Raw genomic sequence first — 21,918 nt, 5'->3', positions numbered from 1 at the left:
CTCTGTGCGACCCCATAGATGGCAGCCCACCGGGCTCCGCCGTCCCTGGGATTCTCCAGGCAAGAATACTGGAGTGGGTTGCCATTTCCTTCTCCAATGCATGAGAGTGAAAAGTGAAAGGGAAGTCACTCAGTCGTGTCCAACTCTTAGCGACCCCATGGACTGCAGCCTACCAGGCTCCTCTGTCCATGGGATTTTCCAGGCAAGAGTACTGGAGTGGGTTGCCATTGCCTTCTCCGGTCACTGAGTAATTGCAAGTAAAACTACAGTGAGAATGTAACACAGCTTTGTCAAATGCAGTTATCTTCCTTTTAAAGTATTTGACTGTTAATTAGCAAGACCGTGTGGAGACACAGTCATTCCTCCAATGAAAAGCATATTTCACTAATATTAAATTTGTTTTTGCTATTCTATTTCCATGTCTTTTTGAATAATGTTTGATTTCAATTCCAAATTATGTTATAAAATTTTAAAATATATTTTGAAGAATAATTAAACTCCACACATGTAATGCCAACAACTGAAATGATAATAATATAAACAGTTATCATAGTCAAATTACCTGGGGGTTCTCAGTCCTTTGGCCAGATCCCCAGGTTGAGAAATCTGTTGTAGACTCTAGAACTTTTGCAACAGTGTGAGAACTTCCTTGGTATAATTGTTCTCGAGTTTGTGAGTCACCTGCTCGGCAGCTCTATAGTGGAGCTAATGGCAGCCTCCTCAAAGCTAGTGGCAGTGTGGAATTCCAGTTGAGTTAACTCAAATCCTAAAAGATGATGCTGTGAAAGTACTGCACTCAATATGCCAGCAAATTTGGGAAACTCAGCAGTGGCCACAGGACTGGAAAAGGTCAGTTTTCATTCCAATCCCAAAGAAAGGCAATGCCAAAGAATGTTCAATCACACAATTGCACTCATTTCACACGCTAGCAAAGTAATGCTCAATATTCTCCAAGCTAGGCTTCAACAGTATGTGAACGAAGAACTTCCAGATGTTCAAGTTGGATTTAGAAAAGTCAGAGGAACCAGAGATCAAATTGCCAACATTGTTGGATCATAGAAAAAGCAAGAGAATTTAGAAAAACATCTACTTCCACTTCATTGACTATGCTCAAGCTTTTGATGGTGTGGATCAAAACAAACTGTGGAAAATTCTGAAAGAGATGGTAATACCAGACCATCTGACCTGCCTCCTGAGAAACCTGTATGCAGGTCAAGAAGCACAGTTAGAACCGAACATGGAATAACATGTCCAAACGTGGACTGGTTCCAAATTGGGAAAGGAGTACATCAACGCTGTGTATTGTCACCCTGCTTGTTTAACTTATATGCACAGTCCATCACGCGAAATGCCACACTGGACAAAAAAGCACAAGCTGGAATTAAGATTGTCAGGAGAAATATCAATAACCTCAGATATGCAGATGACACCACCCTTATGACAGAAAGCAAAGAGGAACTAAAGAGCCTCTTGATGAAGGTGAAAGAGAAGAGTGAAAAAAGCTGGATTTAGAAAAGGCAGAAGAACTAGAGATCAAATTGCCAACATCCACTGGATCATCAAAAAAGTAAGAGTTCCAGAAAAACATCTACTTCTGCTTCATTGACTACTCCAAAGCATTTGACTGTGTGGATCACAGCAAACTGTGGAAAATTCTTAAAGAGAATAGAATACCAGACCACCTGATCTGCCTCCTGAGAAGGTCAAGAAGCAACAGTTAGAACTGGACATGGAACAATAGACTGGTTCCAAATTGAGAAAGGAGTACGTCAAGGCTGTATATTGTCACCCTGCTTATTTAACTTACATGCAGAGTACATCATGAGAAACGCTGGGCTGGAAGAAGCAGAAGCTGGAATCAAGATTGCTGGGAGAAATATCAATAACCTCAGATATGCAGATGACACCACCCTTATGGCAGAAACTGAAGAAGAACTAAAGAGCCTCTTGATGAAAGTGAAAGAAGCAAGTGAAAAAGTTGGCTTAAAACTCAACATTCAGAAAACTAAGATCATGGCATCTGGTCCCATCACTTCTTGGCAAATAGGTGGGGAAATGGTGGAAACAGTGACAGACTTTATTTTTGGGGGCTCCAAAATCACTGCAGGTGGTGACTGCAGCCATGAAATTAAAAGACACTTGCTCCTTGGAAGAAAAGTTATGACCAACCTAGACAGCATATTAAAAAGCAGAAACATTACTTTGTCAACAAAGGTCTGTCTAGTCAAAGCTATGGCTTTTCCAGTAGTCATGTATGGATGTGAGATGGACTATATAGAAAGCTGAGTGCCTAAGAATTGATGCTTTTGAATTGTGGTGTTGGAGAAGATTCTTGAGAGTTCCTTGGACTGCATGGAGATTCAACCAGTCCATCCTAAAGGAAATCAGTCTGAAATATTCATTGGAAGGACTGATGCTGAAGCTGCAACTCCAATATTTTGGCCACCTGATGTGAAGAACTGACTCACTGGAAAAGATCCTGATGCTGTCCTGATTGAAGGCAAGAGAAGAAGGGGACGACAGAGGATGAGATGGCTGGCTGGCATCACCGACTCAATGGACATGAGTTTGAGTAAACTCCAGGAGTTGGTGATGGACAGGGAGGCCTGGCGTGCTGTAGTCCATGGGGTCAGAGTCGGACACAACTGAGTGAATGAAGTGAACTGAACTGATGTAGATTGTAAGATATATTCAGATTTCAGATTTGTTGAAATATAGAAAAATACATGCCTCAAATTGGGCAAATATAGTAGTTCCATATCTATATAGATCATAGTGAGTCTGAAAGACTTCAAAAAGAAATCTAGGAAGTAAAAGACTACCAACAAAAAGTGATAGATGACAGTTTAATTACAATAATAGAAAACTGAAGACAAGGGAATATGTGCTTCAAAACATCCAGGAGAAAAACAACTGTCAACCAAATCCAAAAATCAGTCATGAGTAAAAGCAAAATAAACAAGTTACTCGACAAACAAAAACTGAGAAAGCTTCCTACCACCAGAACCATCTTAAAGGAACTTTATCTAAGTTATATACTTTGGGAGGAATGGTGAAGCCAAATAAGTGTGTGGGTGAATGCAAATAAACACTAGCTAAAAACACAGCAATTAAAATATCTAAATTGGATGGTTAAAAAAAGGAAATACTAGGCAACAAAAGCATGCAAAATGAGAGGGGTTTACTGTATTAAATGATTCTAAGGTCCTTTTTTGAGAAGAAGGTAGGGACGTGTACTTGTCTAAAATTTAAGTCAAATGTGTATTTTAAAATGCAAGAGTAACCATTAATGTGAAGAAGAACAGAGAAAACTTCATCAACTGGAAATCAGGCACAAGAAAAAAAATAGAAAGCTTGAAACAACATCAAATTGATGAATGGAAATAAATGTAATCACAATTAGTATAACAGACAAACGTCTGATCACAAGACAGATTCTCAGATTGTAAATTTAAAAAGGAATTGTGCATTCCTTATAAGAAAAAGGTTGAAAGCTAAAGAATATTTAATATGATTCACTGAAAAAAATCTCAAAAACATATATCAGGAAAAAAATAACCAAAAGAAAGCTGATGTTAACATTATACTAAATAAATGTTAAGGCAAGAAGTATTATTAGTTTCCTGATATATAATACATACTTAGAACAGAGCGTGGCATATAGCCCATGCTCACAAAATACTGAGAAAATGAAAGAGTTAGCAATAAAGATAGTTAATATACAATAATAAAAGAAACAATTTAGGAAACAATCTAGGAAATACATCAACTACATCAACAATCTAGGAAAATACATCAACTTTAAACTTGTAAGTACCTAGAAACATAGCTTTAAATACTGACCACAAACTAGACAAATATATTGAGAGTAAGTATTGACTGTAAATATTAACTGCACATTAGGCAATAAAGAAAACCTCAACAAACCAATTATATATAATCAACATTCACTGGCCACAATGCAATTAAACTAGAAAAGAATGACAAAAAATGACTAATAAATCCATACATATCAAAAAGTTTAAATACACTTTTAAATATATACTTGGATCAAAGAAGAAACAATAGAACTTAGAAAACATTTAAAACTAAATAATAATAAAAATATTAAATTTCAAAATTTGTTTGAAGTAGAGGGAAATTTAAATCTTATGTGCTTATATCAGAAAATAAAAAAGACTGAAAACCAATGTTTCAAGTATTTAACATAATACTTCAGAGAGAAAAATTTTAAAATAGAGGAAATAAGAAATATAAGAACAAACAACAATAAAATAATATATTTTTAAAAGCTGTAAGGGAGGTTCTATGAAGATTAAAAACTGATTCTTTGAAATTACTAGTAAGATAGGCAAGCCTCAGGCAATACTGATCAAGAAAAAGAAAGTATAAATAAGCATTATTAGAAGTGACAAGGGGAACATAGCTATAAATAGAACAGCCAAAAAATAAAGTAAAAAAAGAATTTAGATGAAAAGAAACTACAACATATCAAAACTGATGTCCACTATTATACAGTCAGTAGTTTAAAACTGTCCAGATATTTTACAAGATAAATTCTACCAAAATAATCAAAGAACAGATCATCTCTTATAAGCTGAGGTTTATTCTAAATAAATCTGTGAGACCCTATGGACTGCAGCCTGCCAGGTTCCTCTGTCCATGGGATTCTCCAGGCAAGAATACTGAAGCGGGTTGCCATTTTCTTCTCCAGGAGAACTTCCTGACCCAGGGATCAAACCCATGTCTCTTATGTTTCCTGAATTGGCAGGCAGTTTCTTTACCACAACGCCACCTGGGAAGCCTTAAACTAAATAGGAAATCAAAATAAAGGATCACAGAATATTAAAATAGGAAGCACTCTCCAATTCATTTTATAAAGCTAGTATTATAGCAGAAAAGAATAAAAAGAAATTATGTCAATATCATTTATCATAGATGTGAATATTATGAACCAAATATTAGCAAACAAAAAAGGAATGTATATGATATATAACCCATAATACACATAACAACCCAAAGTGCTAGAATGACTTTTCATCACAAAAACCTTGTAATATAATTTTCAAAATTAAGATTAAAGAAGAATCCACATGATCAATCTAAGGGTAGTAAAAAAATCAAACAAACCAGGAAGGTTATTCATGAAACTTGACATGCTATTTTTAGAATGTACACAGAAAAAGGAAAGACAAAAAAAAAAAATTTAAAAGAAGGCAGGCTAGGGATTTCCCTGGTGGTCCAGTGGTTAAGACTGTGCTTTTCAATGCAGAGGGTGAGGGTTTGATCCCTCAGTGGGGAACTAAGGTCCCAGATGCTGCAGGGTGTGGCCAAAAATTAAAACCAAAAATAAAGGAAGGGAAGCTGAGAAAGGAAGGAAAAGGAAAGGAAGATTGGGGACCTTATTCTACCAGCTCTTAGAACATACTATTAATAGAAAGTTACAGTTATTAAGACAGTTATACAGTTAGACTGAAATATGTACAGAGACCAAGTAAACAGGCCAGAGACGCCAGTCACAGACCTACATATATGTGGATATTTAATTTGCTAAAAGAAGATACTGCCAAGGAGAGAAGGAAGGACAAAAAGAATTTACTTTTCAAGAAAATGTGCTGAGACAACTGGTAATCCATATGAGCAAAAAAAGTGAAATTGGATTTCAATGGCACATCGCAAGCAAAAATCAATGCCAAAAAGATGAAACACCTCCATGTGAAGAACAACTTTAAAACTCTTGTTAGACAACATAGAAAAATATCTTTATGTCCTCAGCCTATAAAAAAGGATTTTTCAAACAAAAAGAAGAAACAATAAAGGAAACTGTTGATTTTTACTTCTGTTTCTCAAAGACAGCAGAAACAAAAGAAATACTACTGATCAATAGGAAAAAGAAAAAGACATAACAGTGGGCAAAGGATAAGGCTATCTGCAGAACAGGCAATATCAATGTCAAAAATGGAAAAAAAGATGATAGGCATTCAATCCCACTAGAAATTCAAATCTCAAAATAATACAATTTCATAGTTACAAGACTGGCAAAAATTAGAAGGTCAACATCTGACAACATCGAGTGTCCATAAAGTTGTGAAGTTAAAGAAACTCTTAGGGAATGCTGATGGAAATGTAATTTGGTACAACCACTCTGGGGAAAATGTGGCAATAACTAATAGAGTGTAATGACGTGCATAGTCCTGGCACCAAGCAATGCTTCTCCCAAGTCACCATTTAGCATTATTTTGCAAAGGCAGATTACAACCAGTTTTTCATTAGTCAAGAAATCAATTCAGGGACTTCGCAGGTGGCTCAGTGGTAAAGAATTCTCTTGCAATGTAGGAGATGCAGGAGACATGTGTTCTATCCCTGGATTGGGAAGATTCCCTGGAAAAGGAAACGGCAACCCACTCCAGTATTCTTGCCTGGGAAATCCCATGGACAGAGGAGCCTGGTGGGCTACAGTCCATGGGGTCGCAAAGAGTCAGATACGACTGAGTATGCATGCACAATGTAAATTTTATTTATTAACATAGATTATGGCTAAAAATGTCTGAAAGCCACTGTCCAAGGGAAATTGTTATAATTATGCACAAAAAGATATATACAAAAATATTATTTCTTAACAATAAAAATTAGAAATATTATCCAAAAATACAAGAATAAATATTTAATCATAATCATACAGTGTGATACTATATAACAATGAAAATTAGTGAACTGGAGCTATAGGTATCAAAACATATAAATCTCAAAGCATAGTAAAAGTAACTTACAGAAGATATCTACTGTTTGATAAAACCATTTACAGAAGACTTATAAGCATGCAAAATAATTACTTCATTGTTTAGGGATATATATGGGATTGTTTGGGAATATATACAGGAAACAGAGACAGACATGCATAGAAATAAACACCAAATTCATAATTGCTTTTACGTCTGCAAAGGAGGAAGGGAATGTGTTGGGGCAGGGCTACAGAGTAGGTCTCAACTATATTTAAAAGGCTTTTATTTAAATTCATTGGTTGACACACAAATGTTGGTAATGTTTATTTCCTTTCTTTGGGAATGTTTGAAATGTTTCATAGTTCTTTTAAAGGGAAAGATATACAAACTAAAAAGACATTTGCTTAGAAACTTATAAAATTTCCAAGAAAAAGATCAGAGAATTGAATACAACTATACTGTATTAAATAGTCATTGATTTTTTATTTTTTATTGTATTAAATTCTTTTCTATACTGAAATTATCAGTGAAGACAGTTTCTGATAAGATGGTAAAGTAGGTGATGCATTTGTTTCATCTCCTTCCCAAGATTCAATGGGTGATACAAACAAATAAAATGAGCAATTTCACAGAAAATGTTAAAAACAAAAGTTATTAATAGAGCAACACTTTTGATGAAATTTCAGGAAGCTGAAAAGCAGATAGATGTTATTGGAGATTATCTTGAACAAAGAAAACTGCAGCTCAGAACTGGCGGGAGAGATGCTGCACTGCAAACGTGGCAATTTTCTCCATGAGAATGCCAACTTCCACTCTCAGAGTCAGCACAAACAAAACACAGGCATGCACTATGAATAGCTATGGCTAATCAAGCAGATGTATAATTAAAGATGTGTCTACTAAACAGCTATTCCTGGAACACCAACAAACCCACTGCCCCCCTCCCAGCCCACTCCCACTCCTGCCATGCACACACGCAACCATGTACAGAGCAGCTGGCTGAAGAAATCCTCAGCTAGAGCCTCAGGATCTGTTTCTAACAAAACAGAGACTGAAGGAAGGATGGAGAGCATGGGTGTTTTATCTATGGAGATGGTTAATAACTGCCACAGTAGAACCAGAAGGGGAAGAGGAATGGCAATTTCAGCTGGTACAAAAGATACTGGGGTCCTTCTTATTCCTCCTCCCTGCCCTCGCAAAGTAGTTTTTCTTATTTTGATATTTTGATAGTGACACAGTGAGCCTGCCTGTCGTCCACTCACTCTAAGGGAAGTCTGCCAATGTGTGGGATTCAGCAACTTACACAAATCTAGTGATCATTCTAGGGAGAGACTTATAGTTAAAAAGACCTATTCAGCTGTACAGGAGATTCAGCCATGCCTTAACATGGTCCTTCATTTAAGAATTACCAGTCACTGAGGAAAATCAAAACCATGAGAAAAAACAAAGCGAAAAGAATAATGTGATAACTGACCCTGGAGAAAAGAAGAGGTAGTTTAAAAAAAAGAGAAGGGGGGGGAAGGAATCCTCAGATTTAAAGTCTCTTTGGGCCTTCAGGAAAAGGATGCTTCAGAAAAGAAATAGAGTTGGAAAAGTTTATTTATTCTTACACATACACTCACAGTATCCAATAAATTAATACACATGATGCTTATACCATTTACATAATACTTAAATCTTTTTCACTTTTAGAAATTAAAACAATTTCCTTTTCCATAAGATGCTTACTGCTGCTTAATCTATAACAGCAATGATTAGGTACTCAGTGGGAAATTCATTAAGCAATTTCTTGGATGTGTATTACACATTTTCCAAATGAAGGACAAATTGTAGACAGGAATATGCTAAGGCCAACAGATTTCTGTACTCTACCGAAGTGTTTGGATTCTTACCATACCCAATGTCCTGAGGACAGATTAAGTCCAGACTGAACAGTTCCTCGAGACAGTAATGAAACAGATTAACTCAATATGGATGTCTCTTAAAATAAATAAGCCATTTCCAATATTTAAATCCAATCTGGGGAAAGGCTGGCAGAATTTAAAGGTTCTGGAATAAATCCATGTCTTAGAACAGGTTCTGAAATTATCCCAACCTCCCAGAAAATGTAAGCATTACTTGGCTCAGATTTTTAGGGGGAACTTCAAAATGAAACCAATCTGTACAGTGAGGCCTAGAGATAAGGTATCAACTGTCCTCCAACTTTTTCAAGTGTACCACTCAAGTATATGTAATTATTTACTAAGGAACTCAATGGGCTTACTTACTTACTAATGGGCTTCCCTCATAGTTCAGTTGGTAAAGAACCTGCCTGCAATGCAGGAGACCTGGGTTTGATCCCTGGGTTGGGAAGATTCCCTGGAGAAGGAAATGGCAACCCACTCTAGTATTCTTGCCTGGAGAATACCATGGACAGAGGAGATTGGCAGGCTACAGTCCATGGGGTTGCAAAAGTCAGACACGACTTAGCGACTAAACCAACCAACTAAGGAACTCAATGTCTTGAAAAAGTTAAGAATCAGATTGTGCCTTTAAGAGTGCTTAAGTCATATTCAGAGAAAACCTAATGCAGTTTCTCTGTTGCATATAAACAAAGGGAACTTGTTAAAAAACAAAGTGTTTTTATAAAGCCTTAGATGTCTTCTTGGCCTATATCATGTTATATAACTGAAAGTCTTATTTCTAGAGCTCTTCACATATGCAAGTTCAACATACCTGAGCATTAAGCAGTTATTTAGCTGCTAAATATGAGTAAAACTATAAATCTAAAGAAGTTCATCCTCAGAGTTTCATAGTAGCCTCATGATGCCAGCTCTTTTCCTCCTGCTCACATGCCAGCTTTCTACCATATTTATATCTTTTTTCAGAGTCAGCAAACCAAAAAGGACTCCAGAGATGATCTATCCCAATGTCCTCATTTTAGAGAAAAGTAAACTGAACCTCACAGGTGAGTGACTTACCCAAGGTCACACAGTTATGGGATCTTCCCTATAGCTCAGACAGTAAAGAATCTGCCTGCAATGCAGGAGACTCAGGTTCAATTCCTGGGTCAGGAAGATCCTCTAGAGAAGGGATTGGCAATCCACTCCAGTATTCTTGCTTGGAGAATCCCATAGACAGAGGAGCCTGGCAGTCTACAGGATGTGGGGTAGCAAAGCTTTGGACACAACTGAGCAACTAACACTACACTCCTACACCATTAATGAGAGATGAAGCGGACCAGCACTAGGCCTCTGATGTCCTGTGCAACAGTGTTCTTTCCTCCATACAAAGCTGCCTTTGAAAAACTGCAGAGAATATGATATTTATGTATGTCTTCAAAGCCCTCAATCTCTCCTCTCTGTGTCTTTTTCCTCTCTGTGCAACAATTTGCCAACTTTCAGTCACCAATAACCGTCTTTCTTATTAATTCTATTTCTGTAACAACACAGGAAAGGATTCAAAATTTATTTACCCCTAGTTGATTCATTTACTGATAACGTTTTTGCTCTTAATTTTTACATTTATCTTTTAGAATGCAAAATAACATACCATTTCCCAAACCATAATGTTATAAAGCTTAACAATCATATCCACAATTTAAATTAAGAAAAAAACTAAATTACCTTAGACTCTTACTTTACAGAAAGCAATGCTATAACATTTATTTCATTCCCTTAAAGGCCAGAAATCACATATTGATTCCATTTTTTAATACTCACCACAAAAGTAATTTGATTGTGTCGCAGGTTAAGCTCAGTTAGTGAATCCAGCCCATTAAGATTATCAACGTGACTTAAAAAGTTCCTCGCAAGATTTAAAACTCTCAAATCACACAAATGATTGACATTTTCAATTTTGGTAATCTGTTAAAAAATTGAGGCAGGGATGATTAGCAGGCATAAATCTCAGAGGTGCACATTATAAAAATAAAAGACCCAGTCACTGGATTCAGCAACAAACATATTTATACGAAGACATTTCAAAATCTATTTCCTGTTTGCTCTGTTATAGATATTATGAATTTACTTAATTTGTGAAAATTGACTAAAGGAACACATCTGATAATTTGACCATGGTAATTATTTGAAGTATATTTTACCAAATAATCAGTAAGTACTTGTTTGGGCATCTCCAAGCAACAGTTAGAACTGGACATGGAACAACAGACCGGTTACAAATAGGAAAAGGAGTATGTCAAGGCTGTATATTGTCACTCTGTTTATTTAACTTATATGCAGAGTACATCAAGAGAAATGCTGGGCTGGATGAAGCACAAACTGGAATCAAGATTGCCAGGAGAAATATCGATAACCTCAGAAATGCAGATGCTACCACCCTTATGGCAGAAAGCAAAGAACTAAAGAGCCTCTTGATGAAAGTGAAAGAAGCAAGTGAAAAAGTTGGCTTAAAACTCAACATTCAGAAAACTAAGATCATGGCATCTGGTCCCACCACTTCATGGCAAATAGATGGGGAAACAGTGGAAACAGTGGCTGACTTTATTTTCTTGGGCTCCAAAATCACTGCAGATGGTGACTGCAGCCATGAAATTAAAAGATGCTTGCTCCTTGGAAAAAAGTTATGACCAACCTAGACAGCATATTAAAAAGCAGAAACAATACTTTGCTAACAAAGGTCTGTCTAGTCAAAGCTATGGTTTTTCCAGTAGTCATGTATGGATGTGAGAGTTGGACTATAAAGAAAGCTGAGCGCCTAAGAATTGATGCTTTTGAACTGTGGTGTTGGAGAAGACTCTTGAGAGTTCCTTGAACTGCATGGAGATCCAACCAGTCCATTCTAAAGGAGATCAGTACTGAGTGTTCACTGAAAGGACTGATGTTGAAGCTGAAATTCCAATACTCTGGAGTCCATAACCGACTCAATGGACATGAGTTTGAATAAACTCCAGGAGTTGGTGATAGACAGGGAGGCCTGGTGTGCTGCAGTTCATGGGGTCACAAAGAGTCGGACACGACTGAGTGACTGAACTGAACTGAGCTGAACTGCCCAACACTGAGCCAGGTTCCCATGAAGGTGAAGAGAAATATACATACTAGCTGCAAAAATAGAAACTGTGAGTCTAAGGAATGAGCTCACAATGTTTTGACCAAACAAGACTACCCTCTGAGAGAAAAGACAAAGAAAAGAAATGATACCAAGTTCTCCCTGTTCATACTCCATTTATACTGCAGCATCCTGAAAGCAGTCAAGAGTCTGAATGGAAAAGGAACTAGCAACCCCAGGAGAGGATGAGCATGGATATACTTTATTACTGAAATTGCTTAAGAGAGGAATAGATAATGTTGAGTCAGGGTACAACATGGTGGATACTGGCTGTTTAGAACAAGAGGACTTGAATTATAGACTGTACACATGTATGTAAGCACTGAACTGCAGCAGAGGAATCTGAGTTGCACAAGTAAGAGTAAGTTAAAGGGTATGGCCCATGAAGTGATGAGAGTGCAGCATGACTTTAAGCCCCACTATTGTAATATAGCAAGAATAGCACAAAACAGAGTGAGTTTCTACATGACCCAGAAATAGGGCTCCTTGGGAGGGCTTCACCAACCTTTTAATCTAACAGACTTAAGTAATATCGAGTTATACATAACACTTTTTTTCTGGAAATTAAAATAAATAAATTTCACAGTCACTGGAGATTAATTTTCTCATCTGTATTGCCATCACAATATTATTTGAAAATTTCTATTTAACATTTCAAAGCAGATATTGGCTAAAACAGCCTTTTTAAAGACTTAAAATACATTTTCTATGATATTATTTAGCCCTTCTCTTACATTCAAGAAATACCATTTAGATTTCATCTAGATTCACGAGGAGAAATGTAAGTATATTTATCGCAAATTTAATAATATAAAAGATAAAATATGACCATGCTTTAAAATTTGTACTGAGATTTTTGGTTTAACTAATAACAAAATGAAAACAATTAAAATCTGTAAAAGAAAAAAACAAGGTTATGAGTATTTGCAGATGACAGAACTGTAAAGACACAGAAAATGACATTTCAAACTAAATAGGTGATAGAATTTAAAATGTATAGAATCAGCAAAAAGTAAAAAGGACACTATAGGAAATCAGTAACATCAACATAAGCTTGAGAAATTGTACTAAAATACTAAAAAAAAAATAGAGATAGGTATATGAAAAAGCAATATGTAAATATATACATGTATATATTTTACATATATAAAACTTCTCTGAACTCAAGAAAGATAAATACACAGAATGAAGGGGCAGATGACCTGTGTATGATGTCTTCCCCCTTCTGCTAATAATCCTGGAGGACTTCTTTTAGAAAACTACCTTTCTCCAATTTCATTTGGTCCTGGTGGGACTTACAATTAGGATGCCTTCATTTTAGAGTCCCTTTTTAGTTTGGTGACTCTGAAAAGAAATGTTGTTAATTCATATATAGGTATTAATCTGTAATTTTTAAAAAATCACTGCGGATATTATTCAGTTTCTTGGTTTGCCAACAGACATGGCAGAATTGGGTGCAACATCTCTGATAGAATAAAATTTGTTACTCTGTTGCAACCATGGACAAAGTCACAGGAACAGAGCTATGACAGAAGCTTCAAGCAAAAGGTGGTGAGAGCAGAGTTCTTGATCAGTTAATAAATTTCACAGCCAAAAGAAGAGATGATAGGAATGTTCAAAAGCCTAATCTTAGGTCACACTGATCAGAGAGGGTCTTAAGATAGACAGGAAAGCTTCTTAATACATCTAGGAAAGCTGGATCCTCCAGTCTTATGTATGTGTATAAGAGTGACCCAGATTGCTTTATCGGGATAAAGATGACCTTCCTATTAAACAATACTGAAAGGAAAGATGTCTGCTTTCAGGTGAGCAATCACAGAAACGGCAAGCTCTCCCTAAAGGAAAAGATGTCACTGAAAGAACAGATTCTTCTTTAAGCACATTTGTGCCATGTTAAAGCAAGCATTCAACAGGAGAACATTTTCTGGTAGACAAAAAAAAAAAAAAATCTAGGTTGTAAATTAAGAATCAGTCTCCCATATTCCTCTGTATTCTCTACTACTCACATACAATCAATTGCTAAATCTCAATGTTTTTACTTAAATATTTATCCATCTGCCCCTTTGTTACACCCCTATTGTTATTACTTGAAGATGTCATCACTTCTCACAAGGATCATTGAATTAGTCTCTCAACTGTTCTCTACCTCCAGTTTCACCTCCCCTCTCTTTCCATTCCCCAATCTGTTTCTTGAACACTATCACTATTCCTCCCAATGTTTTCACATCAAAAAACCAATTACATTTCATTTTACAATGTACACCATGTATCATTATTATTTCCAATGGAAGTAAATTCAAACTATAAAAAATATTCACTTAATATTCTGTTAGTTTTTAAACTGTCTGATGCTATTTTTTTAGAGTTGCATATTGTTTCAACTTGAGTAGTATATCTCCTAACTTTTTAGTCACCAAGACTATCTTTGCTTTGAAATACTCCAAATTTTTGCTTATTGGATTTAAATATTTGAAACAAGACTCAGATTTCCATTTAAAATTTCTTTCTTGTATTCACAGAATCTTTTATTTTCTCTCTTTGTTCACATTTTTTTTTAGCATTTAAATTAGTTTATTTATCTATTTTTTAACTTTACAATATTGTATTGGTTTTGCCATACATTGACATGAATCCACCATGGGTGTACATGTGTTCCCCTTCCAGAACCCCCCTCCCACCTCCCACCTCCCTCCCCATCTCATCCCTCTGGGTCATCCCAGTGCACCAGCCCCAAGCACCCTGTATCATGCATTGAACCTGGACTGGCGATTTGTTTCACATATTATAATTTACATGCTTCAATGGCATTCTCCCATATCATCCCACCCTCGCCCTCTCCCATAGAGTCCATAATACTGTTCTATATATCTTGAGAAATAATTTGTGTGGTATAAATATTTAATCTTAGTACAGAGACTATCACAAACATATGCTGGAACTATAGAACACAAAATACAGGTCAGTTAACAAGGAATAGAGCATTTTTAATCAACATAATGTTGGTAAATAATCCCTATACAAGATATATAGATCAAGTGATATGTTATTCATTTACCAGTTGCTTTTATAGATCTTGGGTAATGCCCACGAATTCTCAAAAGTATATTATAATATGAAAACACATAAATGCTTATAAATTTTAAAATAAACTTAGGAAAAATATTGCTACCATAAAATGTTTCACTTACACTTATGAACAATATTTAAAATAGTGGGCTAAATAAAGACAGAATAGCAATTTCTTAGTACTGCATATAAAGCCCTCCACAATCTGGCCTTATATCTACCTCTCTTGCCTCATCTCTCACCATCCCCCAACATGTGCTAAATTCTCTAGCAGTAAAAAAATACTTACCATGTTATTTTTAGTCTCAGTATATGATATTCTCTTACTGACAAACACTTTAATTCTTCTTCCCCTTCTACCAACATCTAACTGTTAATAACAGGCTAACTTTATCTCTATTAGAAAGACACTAACCAGCCTGCAGGGCTGGACAGTTCCTAGGCCATCAACAATCCTCCCTCTGTGTGTACATATAGGCAGACATACAGATGGAGCTGGGATCCCAGCTAGCTAGCTGATCCCAGCCACGAGCTGATGCGGCCTCTCCAGATCTATCATGGTTTTATTAATTACATTCGGTTTTCAACAAAACGCTTGGGACTAACAGCTATTAGAGCACCCAGGGAGATCACACTGAGGTTCATGTCTGACCAGCTGCAAGTGGAAAACCTTGTTCTCAACAGGCAGGGACTCCCAGATCATCCCACAATGTGCACTTGCCACCCCAGGAGAGGTTTTACCTTCTGCATGAGTATGTAGCTCATGTAGTTATTTAGAAATAAGTATTCATATTGAAAAGATTAAAATTTAAATGTAAGAGCAAGAGGTTAAAAAAACAGCCAAGATGCTCTGAGAGAGAAAATAAGGAGGGGAACATAACAAACCAGACACAAATTAAGACAGACAAATATATGGGTAGATAAATTGATCAAACAGGATAATGATCCCAGGTTATATTGTAATCAGGGAAATATAAATCCAGACTATGAGGGGCCACCCCTTTACACCAATTCAATTGGCAAAAATTAAGAAGTATGACAATTCCAAATGTTGAAAAAGATATCAAGCAACAGGATCTATTATGTGTTACTGGTAGGAGTATCAACTGGTACAATCATTTTGGAAAACAATTTGGCATTATCTTTTAAAGTTATACATTTAAATAACCTACGACCCATCAGTTCCACTCCCAGGAATATACCCTAGAGTAATATAATGTATGGGAGAAACATATATAAGAATGTTCTTAGAAGTGCTATCCGAGTAGGAAACAAAGCAAAAAGACAAGCAAACAAAAAGGAATCAACCCAAATGTCGATCGATAATAAAATGGAGAAAAATGTTTTTGTATAATCAAATCATGGAACATATAACAATAAACATAAACTACAATTACATAATCAAAATAGATAAATCTCAGTAACATAATGCTGTATCAAAAAAGCAAACATTAGATGACAATATATAGTGTGACACCTTTTTAAAGTTAAAAGACAATACTACTAAACAATATATTATTTAGACACATGTATATGTGATAAAACCAACTAAAAACACCCAAAAGGAATGATAAATCTGAAATCCAGAATAGTGGTAACTTGGAATAAAGAAGGAACACTTAGGTAGAAGAAAATCAATAGTAATATTCCAGTTCTTGGTTTGGGGTTGGCTATTAAGTTAATAAAAGACTAAATAAGAAACAAAATAGACATAACTATAAGAATTCTAAATGTTTTACGTCTTATCTGTCATTTGCTGTTGAGAAATTTATGTAAGTAGACTTAATACCTTAATACCATAGCTAATTTCAGTGAATCGGTAAAGTAACTCTGGAAAAATTCAACACAAGTATAATTATTAAAACTTCTATGTCAAATTTCCTAGAGCTTTTTCAAAATAGAAAGTTACAAAAGGGCTTTAACAATACCTGATTTCCATGAAGGTCCAAGACATCTAAGCTCTTTAGATTCTCCAGATTTGAAATTTTCTTAATTCTGAAAATTAGAATAAGTAGAATGGAAATACAGATGTATCATATCTATTGCAAATCAAAATAGTCTAAGGCATAACTTATTTTAATTTATTCTTTCTCTCCAGATAGATAGATAGATAGATAGATAGATAGATAGACACAGAAATACATATATACATAGAGAGAGAGATTGTATATAATTACATATATTAAAAAACATATCTCCATTGATTTAATTGTAATGATAAAGATGCAGTCCCACTGGGGGAAATGTTCCAAAGACAGCTTAAAAGTGCTGTCTTTAGGAAAGAACAATTCTACTTCTAGGAACTTTAGCACAAGGCACTTACTCAAGGCAATTTCCTTCACCTTTAATACAACTTAAATCCCTCACCTCAGTCCTCAAGGCCCTAAAACTGTCTGGCTGACTCTTCCTTTAGCTTATCTCCTTCCATAGCTCAGGCTTACCCACTCACTCTGCTCCAATCACAGGGGCTTTCTTGCCATCTCTAACTTGACAAATTCATTTCTGCCTTGGGGTGTTTACCCTTGCTGTTCCTTCTTCCTTAATGTTCTTCCACCAGAACTTCACATGGTTTACTCCCTCCCATTACTCAAGTCTTGGCTCAAACATCTTCTCAGAGCAGCCTTTCCAGGTGACCCTATTGAAAAGAGCTCTCTCTTCCTTTCCATCACTCACATCACAGCCAAATCCAGAATTGAATTACCAAAACCAATCCAACCCAATTTAATTTATAAAAATATTTCTCATACACCTATTATGTTCTATTGCAGTGTGACTAGAGTTCTTCCTCTCACCCTTATCTCCCCACACCACCCCCCGCCCATACTACTCCGTTAGGACCAAAGCCCTCTCTCAGTCTCCTCTCTCACACCTCTCTCCTCGCTCACACGGATTATTTACTGTCTGAGCCACCAGGGAAGCCAAAATAATAAAATATAATCAAGTAAAAAACAGATCACATAAAAACCAATTTTTAAAACTTACATGTGAGTATAGAATGGTGTGTTCAGTGTTGATAGCCAATGCTTGGAAACAAAGCAAAGAGATGAATGACTGCCGTTTCAGTGTTGTATCGGAGCACTGTCAACAAACCTACCTAAGTCGTGTCCGACACTTTGTGACCCCATGGAATGTAGCCTACCAGGCTCCACTGTCCATGGGATTTTCCAGGCAAGAATACTGGAGTGGGTTGCCATTTCCTTCTCCAGGGGATCATCCCGACCCAGGGATCGAACCTGGATCTCCCACATTGTAGGCAGACGCTTTACCCTCTGAGCCACCAGGGAAGCCACATTTACAACTGACTAGAGCCCAAACTCTGTAAGTCATATACTAACTTGTAGAAAACTAGTAAGATACCAATGTGACCTGAAAGCTTTTATTTAAAAAAAAATTCTCCCATCAAATGGAAGTGAACTAGAAAAAGACAAGGCTCACTCATCACTCAGCAACTACAGACCTCTAGGGACATACAACAGCTTGTCTCTGCAGGTCACATTATGTGCCTGATGTTAGTATAAGGACCCCGCTACAGGAACTATATGAGGCCCGGCTTTTCAGGTGTCAAAGACAAATCCTTAAGTGAGATACTTCAAGAAATCAAAAGGAAAGGAATATGGAATTCCAGAGTCTAGAAGAAAATTCTGTTATCTATAGAACTGGACGATCACAGGAAAACCCAGCAAACTTCTGGTCATGAGCCTGTGAACATCAGGGTACCAGATGTTCACAAAGGTAAACAGAGGATATAGAAAGTAGAAGAGTTAGATGGGAAGAACTTCAACAGCAAAGTGGCATAGAGGGGTTGGGAGTTCTTTGGTAGCAATGTAAACTTCACATATGGAAGCTGAGTAGGATCTTTCTAGCTTTGGAGCAGAAATCTTTGTTGGGTCTGCATGAATTTAAAGGCATATGGTTGCACTGGATTTTCATATGTGGTTCCATTGCCTTGGACTCAAAGACTGCAGTGCTTTGAGATGTGCGAGGGAGTAAACGTTATTGATTTAACCAGCAGGGGACAACTAGTCACCCAAGATAAACATAAGGAGACAGCGTGGTGGCTGTGTTTCTCTCTTCTTTACCAATCCTCAGCCAGGTTTGCCTAGTAACCACTAAAGTACTGCCTCAGTATAGATTTGCATCTTCAAGGCTCACAGGCTCCTTTCTGTGACAAAGTCAGCTGAGTGGAGAGCCAGAGGAATACGTTAGGGGTCAGATTTGTTTGTACTGATACTTCAGAAATATGCAATTAGGGAGAATGTGGAACGTAGTCTTCTGACACATCTTTTACTCCAGAACACTCAAAGTTTTAGAACTGTTTAATAGCTACTTTCTTTATGTGAAAAATAAAGTGTGAGCAAAAGTAAACAAAAAACAGATAGAGGAATAGAAAGAGAAAGACAGACTTGCATCTTCAAAGAACAAAATATTTAAAAAAAAAATATTTCCAAGAAGCCAGATAAACTGAAAAGAATGTGGAGGAGGAATGTGGAGAAAAGAAAAGCTTCACGCACTGTTGATGGGAATATAAATTGGTACAGCCACTATAGAAAATGTTATGGAAATTCCACCAAAAATTTGAAATAGGGGACTTCCCTGTTGGTTCAGTGGTTAAGAATCTGCCTGTCAATGCAGGGGACACAGTTTGATCCCTAGTGCAGGAAGACACCACTTGCCATGGGACAACTAAGCCTGTGCACCACAGCTCCTGACCCCACATTTTAAAGCCCATGAGCTGCAATTACTGAAGCCCACATGCCAAGAGCCGGTGCTCCACAACAAGAGAAACCACCACAACGAGAAGCCCTTGCACCACAACAAAGAGTAGCCCCCACTCACTGCAACTAGACAAAGTCTGTGCACAGTAATGAAGACATAGCTCACCCACAGAGAAAGAAAGAATTCTTAAAAAAATTTAAAATGGAACTACTATATGATCCAAAAATTCCATTTCTGGGTATATATCTGAAGAGGAGAGTGAAAAAACTGGCTTAAAGCTTAACATTCAGAAAACTAAAATCATGGCATCCGGTCCCATCACTTCATGGCAAATAGATGGGGAAACAATGGAAACAGTAAGAGACTTTATTTTGGGGGGCTCCAAAATCACTGCAGATGGTGACTGCAGCCATGAAATTAAAAGACACTTACTCCTTGGAAGGAAAGTTATGGCCAACCTAGATAGCATATTAAAAAGCAGAGACATTACTTTGTCAACAAAGGTCTGTCTAGTCAAGGCTATGGTTTTTCCAGTAGTCATGTATGGATGTGAGAGTTGGACTATAAAGAAAGCTGAGCACCAAAGAATTGATGCTTTTGAATTGTGGTGTTGGAAAAGACTCTTGAGAGTCCCTTGGACTGCATGGAGATCCAACCAGCCCATCCTAAAGGAGATCCGTCCTGGGTGTTCATCGGAAGGACTGATGTTGAAGCTGAAACTCCAATACTTTGGCCACCTGATGCGAAGAGCTGACTCATTTGAAAAGACCCTGATACTGGGAAAGATTGACGGCAGGAGGAGAAGGGGACGACAGAGGATGAGATGGTTGGATGGCATCACTGACTCAGTGGACATGAGTTTGGGTGGACTCTAGGAGTTGGTGATGGACAAGGAGGCCTGGCGTGCTGTGGTTCATGGGGATGCAAAGAGTCGGACATGACTGAGCAACTGAACTGAACTGATCTGAAGAGAAAATACCAATTAAAAAGATATGTGCACCCCATGTTCATTGCAGCATTATTTACAATAGCCACAATATGGAAGCAACGCAAGTGCCCATCAGTAGATGAATTGATAAAGAAGATGTAGTGTATATATACATGGAATATTACTCAGCCATAAAAAAATGGAAATCTTGCCTTTTGCAACAACATGGATGGACCTGGCAGGTATAATGCTAACTGAAATACATCAGACAGAGAAGGGCAAAATACCATATGATTTCACTAATATGTAGAAAACAAAAAAACACAACAAAACAGAAACGGTTATAGAGAAAAAACAGGTGGTTGCCAGAAGGGTTAGTGAGAAAGAAATAGGTGAGGGAGATTAAGAGACACAAACTACTATTTGCAAAATAAATGAGTCACGGGTATGAAATGTATAGTGTGAGGAATGGAGTCAATAATTATGTAATATCTTTGGTGAGAGATGGTTACTAGACTTACTGTGGTGATCACTTTGAAATGTATAGAAATATCAAATCACTATGTTGTGTAACAGGAACTAACAGAGATTTGGAGGTTGACTTTATTCATAAACAAACAAAATCAGGAAAAGAAATCAGATTTGTGGTTACCAGAGGCAGGGAATTGGTGAGAGGAGGGGAGATTGGATGAAGGCAGTCAAAAGATACAAACTATCAGTTATGAGATAAATAAGTATACTAGGGATATAATGAACAATCAGTTTAGTTCAGTCGCTCAGTCACGTCCAACTCTTTGTGACTCCATGAACCGCAGCACGCCAGGCCTCCCTGTCCATCACCAACTCCCGGAGTTCACCCAAACTCATGTCCATTCAGTTGGTGATGCCATCCAACCATCTCATCCTCTGCCATCCCCTTATCCTCCTGCTCTCAATCTTTCTCAGCATCAGCGTCTTTCCAAATGAATCAGCTCTTCGCATCACGTGGCCAAAGTATTGGAATTTCAGCTTCAACATCAGTCCTTTCAATGAACACCCAGGACTGATCTCCTTTAGGATGGACTGGTTGGACCTCCTTGCAGTCCAAGGGACTCTCAAGAGTCTTCTCCAACACCACAGTTCAAAAGCATCAATTCTTCAGTGCTCAGCTTTCTTTATAGTCCAATTGTCATATCCATACATGACTGCTGGAAAAACCATAGCCTTGATTAGATGGACCTTTGTTGACAAAGTAATGTCTCTGCTTTTTAATATGCTGTCAAGTTTGGTCATAACTTTCCTTCCAAGGAGTAAGTGTCTTTTAATTTCATGGCTGCAGTCACCATCTGCAGTGATTTTGGAGCCCAGAAAAATAAAGTCTCTCACTGTTTCCACTGTTTGCCCATCTATTTGCCATGAAGTGATGGGACCAGATGCCATGATCTTAGTTTGCTGAATGCT

General features: G+C 37.0%; 1 protein-coding gene across 19 annotated transcripts in view; it reads right to left on the bottom strand.

Annotated features, from left to right (window-relative positions):
- Window positions 1-21,918, bottom strand: part of LRRC49 (leucine rich repeat containing 49) — a 149,294-nt gene that overhangs the window by 110,664 nt on the left and 16,712 nt on the right. For all 19 annotated transcript variants that reach the window (XM_081506229.1, XM_081506235.1, XM_081506231.1 and 16 more), the window contains 2 exons: window positions 16,763-16,829; window positions 10,424-10,567 (listed from right to left, as the gene is read on the bottom strand). In XM_081506229.1, coding sequence (XP_081362355.1) covers window positions 10,424-10,567; window positions 16,763-16,829 — 211 coding nt within the window. The remainder of the gene's footprint in view (window positions 1-10,423; window positions 10,568-16,762; window positions 16,830-21,918) is intronic.

This window comes from Giraffa tippelskirchi, chromosome 7 (genome assembly GCF_054371585.1).
Source record: "Giraffa tippelskirchi isolate mGirTip1 chromosome 7, T2T-mGirTip1v1.2.pri, whole genome shotgun sequence".
NCBI classification, from domain to species: domain Eukaryota; kingdom Metazoa; phylum Chordata; class Mammalia; order Artiodactyla; family Giraffidae; genus Giraffa; species Giraffa tippelskirchi.
This window is presented reverse-complemented; position numbering and strand designations above follow the sequence as displayed.